This window comes from Oryzias melastigma, unplaced genomic scaffold (assembly GCF_002922805.2).
Source record: "Oryzias melastigma strain HK-1 unplaced genomic scaffold, ASM292280v2 sc02691, whole genome shotgun sequence".
In the NCBI taxonomy this organism is placed as follows: domain Eukaryota; kingdom Metazoa; phylum Chordata; class Actinopteri; order Beloniformes; family Adrianichthyidae; genus Oryzias; species Oryzias melastigma.
Window position 1 is genome coordinate 1 of NW_023419264.1, and position 3116 is coordinate 3116.

The 3116-nt window shown below is 39.3% G+C and overlaps 1 protein-coding gene across 1 annotated transcript; it reads left to right on the top strand.

Annotated features, from left to right (window-relative positions):
• Positions 1 to 311: 311 nt before the first annotated feature.
• Positions 312 to 824, top strand: LOC112142349 (von Willebrand factor A domain-containing protein 5A-like; the record flags this gene model as incomplete). The annotated part of the gene is made up of 2 exons (XM_024265633.2): positions 312 to 527; positions 602 to 824. Coding segments are annotated over 2 exons (439 nt in total), but the record flags the coding sequence as incomplete, so codon positions are not given.
• Positions 825 to 3116: the final 2292 nt, after the last annotated feature.

Below are 3116 nucleotides of genomic sequence, written 5' to 3' on the forward strand. Positions count from 1 at the left end.
GGGGCCTTAATGGAAGAGCCACACCCTACAGGTGTCACCCATCACATATAGTTTCTTTGTCAAGACATTGACCATGACATGAGTTAAGATACAGCCAAATATTAATAGATTAAATTATGTCAATAAAGAAAAATTGTATACATTGAAATATACATTGTTTAATCTGAAATATTTAGTAGATTTTATTGAGAAAATGAAGGAAAATTAAGTCATTTTATTTGCTGAATTCTTTTTTATCACTTAGCTTAAATTTTCAACGAGAAATAATTGTAATAGATTAAACGGTGTAACATCTCTGATGTCTGTGGTGATGTGGCGTCTCAGTTCCTCTGCAGAGTGTGGAGGTGGAGCTGCAGGTGAAGGACCATGTGGCTACAGTCATCTCCACTCTGAACTACCAGAACAAGGAGGACAAACCTGTAGAGGCAGTTTTTGTCTTCCCTCTGCCTGGAGATGCTGCTGTGTGTCATTTCAGTGCTAAGATTGGACAGACACACATTGTAGCTGAGCTGAAGGAGAAGCAGCAGGTGATCTGGACAGAAAGCTTCAGTCTCTGGAGAGCATCAGTGAACATCACTGACATGTTTGATGTTTGCTGCAGGCTCGGGAGGAGTATGATGATGCTCTGAGTTCAGGGCAGCAGGCCTTCCTGTTGGAGGAGAGTGAACAGAGTCCAGACATCTTCTCTCTGACTGTGGGCAGTCTGCCTCCAGGGGAGAGCGCCTCCATCAGGCTGGAGTATGTCATTGAGCTGGCTGTGGAGGCTGATGAGGCTCTGAGGTTCAGTCTGCCTGCTGTGCTCAACCCTCGCTACCAACCTCAAGGTATGTTATGTATAAACAAAGAAATCTCTATCCCTTACAGAGATCTGTGTAGTCAAAGATTTGTCCATCTTTGTCTTAACTAAGGGGAGAATTTATTTGACAGATTCAGAGTTTCCACTGGGACACTGCATTATTCAAAAGTTTGGAGTCATTAAGAAATGTTACTATTTTATCGAAAGAAAAGCACTATTTTTCCTAAGTTGTCACATATTGACACAAGGAGAATGACCCTGATCTGTGTCAAAAAAATATGTTTTGGTGAGGGATGTAAGGATTTAGTTAAGCCAAGACTTGTTTCAATTCACAGTTTTAATGTCACAATTTTGATTTTTTCATTTTTTTTCTCTCAAAACAATGAATTAAAGATATTTAAGGCCAAGTGTGTTTTCTTTTCCCCCATACATAAAAACTCTCTGTTTTTCTACTAACAGAAATGGATTCAATATAAATAAACAATTATACATAATATTGAAATGATCACAAATCCTTTCATACTCAGTTCATGTTGTGCTCTAGGGCTGCCACGATTAGTGGACTAATCGACTATTAAAATACTCGACAACTAATTTAATAGTCGATTAGTCATTACTTTATATTATATTGAGTCAGAGTGTATTAAAGTTAAAAGTTGTAATAGCATTCTGCTAGCTTTTTAGACTATTTTGGCATTTATTAAGGTTTTTTAGGCTATCATTGAGTTTAGCTCATATTTTAACTTCAAGCTAGCTAATTTTCCCTTTTTTATTGGTTTTTAGGCTATTTTGGAGTTTAGCTAATATTTCAGTTGTATTCTGCTTAGTTTGGCAAATTCAGGCTATTTTCAGTTTTTTTTGGCTAATTTGTATTTAACTAATATTTTAGTTGACTATCAGCTTCAGCGTTTTCAGCTATTAGCTTCAGCGGTTTTAGCTATCAATTTTAGCATTTTTAGCTATCAGAACTATTATCTTCAGTGGCCAAATTCAGCGTACAGCATTCACACTACCATTATCACAGGTTATGCTATATATGTAGTTTTTAGTTAGTTTAAAGCTAATGATTATTAAGATGTGTGCTTTACATCCAGTTTGTACATGACCCGATTAGTTGACTAATCAGAAAAAATAATCAGTGATTAGTCGACTATTAAAATAATCGTTTGTGGCAGCACTATTGTGCTCCATGTGTGATGGACTGCTCTTCACCTGCGCCCGCTCAGCGCAATCCCCCTCCCAGCTGCTAAGCTCGTACTGAGTGTAAATGACCGTTCGCGCGCAGCCTGCCAAGGAAAAAAAGACAGACACCTAAAGAAAGTTAATAAAAAAGAGCACAGCTCCTGGGAAGGAGTGGGAAGACAAACGGTCCTGAATCTGCGTCTTCCCCCATGACTGTTGTCATGGTAGATTGGTCAAAGTTACTGTAAAGTTGCGGTGAAAATTTGGTGGTTTTTTTTATGTTGCGCCGCACACACAGACACATACACAAACACACCCCTACAGGCGCACACACTCTCAGCGAGCCTGCATGAAGAAATATCTTCAGCTCTGCATTTCTAAATTTAGGCACAGGCCGTGACAAACCAATTTTTTTATTTTCTGCAATGATTGTTTTTATACTGATTCACGAAGAATAGTTACGTCCTTAGTTTTGGGTGTTCCCAACTCATCGTTTTTTGACATGCTGGCTCCTTCGTTTAAATTGGGACTTCCCAACCTCCAGGCCGCAAACGGTACTGTTCTGGTACTGGGATGCGGTACGCACCGGTACCTTAAGCCCTGGATTGGTAATGGTATCAGACGCGGTACCAAGATGGTACCAGTTGCTGACTGGTACTGGTACCGGGTGCAGTACTGGACACTGATTGGTATTAGACGAGGACCGGGTTAGAGTACCAATACCAGCTGCTTCCCGCAAATTTTTTTTAAGTCTTAAAAATTAGAATTAAATAAATGCTTTTTTAAACATATGCCAGGCAGCTACAGTTTCTTTTTAGCGTGCAGTGATATCTGTGTGTGTGGGTGGGGGGTTACCAGAACTGGTCATTCATGCGATTACAGAGATTATTGGTTAAATTAGTAACAGATCAAATACCACTCCTTACTCAACAAGTGACAAAATAACCTTCCTGACATTAATTACTCATTATTAGAAATGATTCAAATAACTGCAGATATTTTCTTTCTGTTCTACCGCTGCAGCTGTGTTGCTTTTCTTGCGGAAAATGTGCTCCTAGTCGGCATATGATTGAAGGAACTTATCAATTTCCGTCGCCGGAAGTACGAAACTCAGGTGTTTGTTCCCGTTGCCATGGTG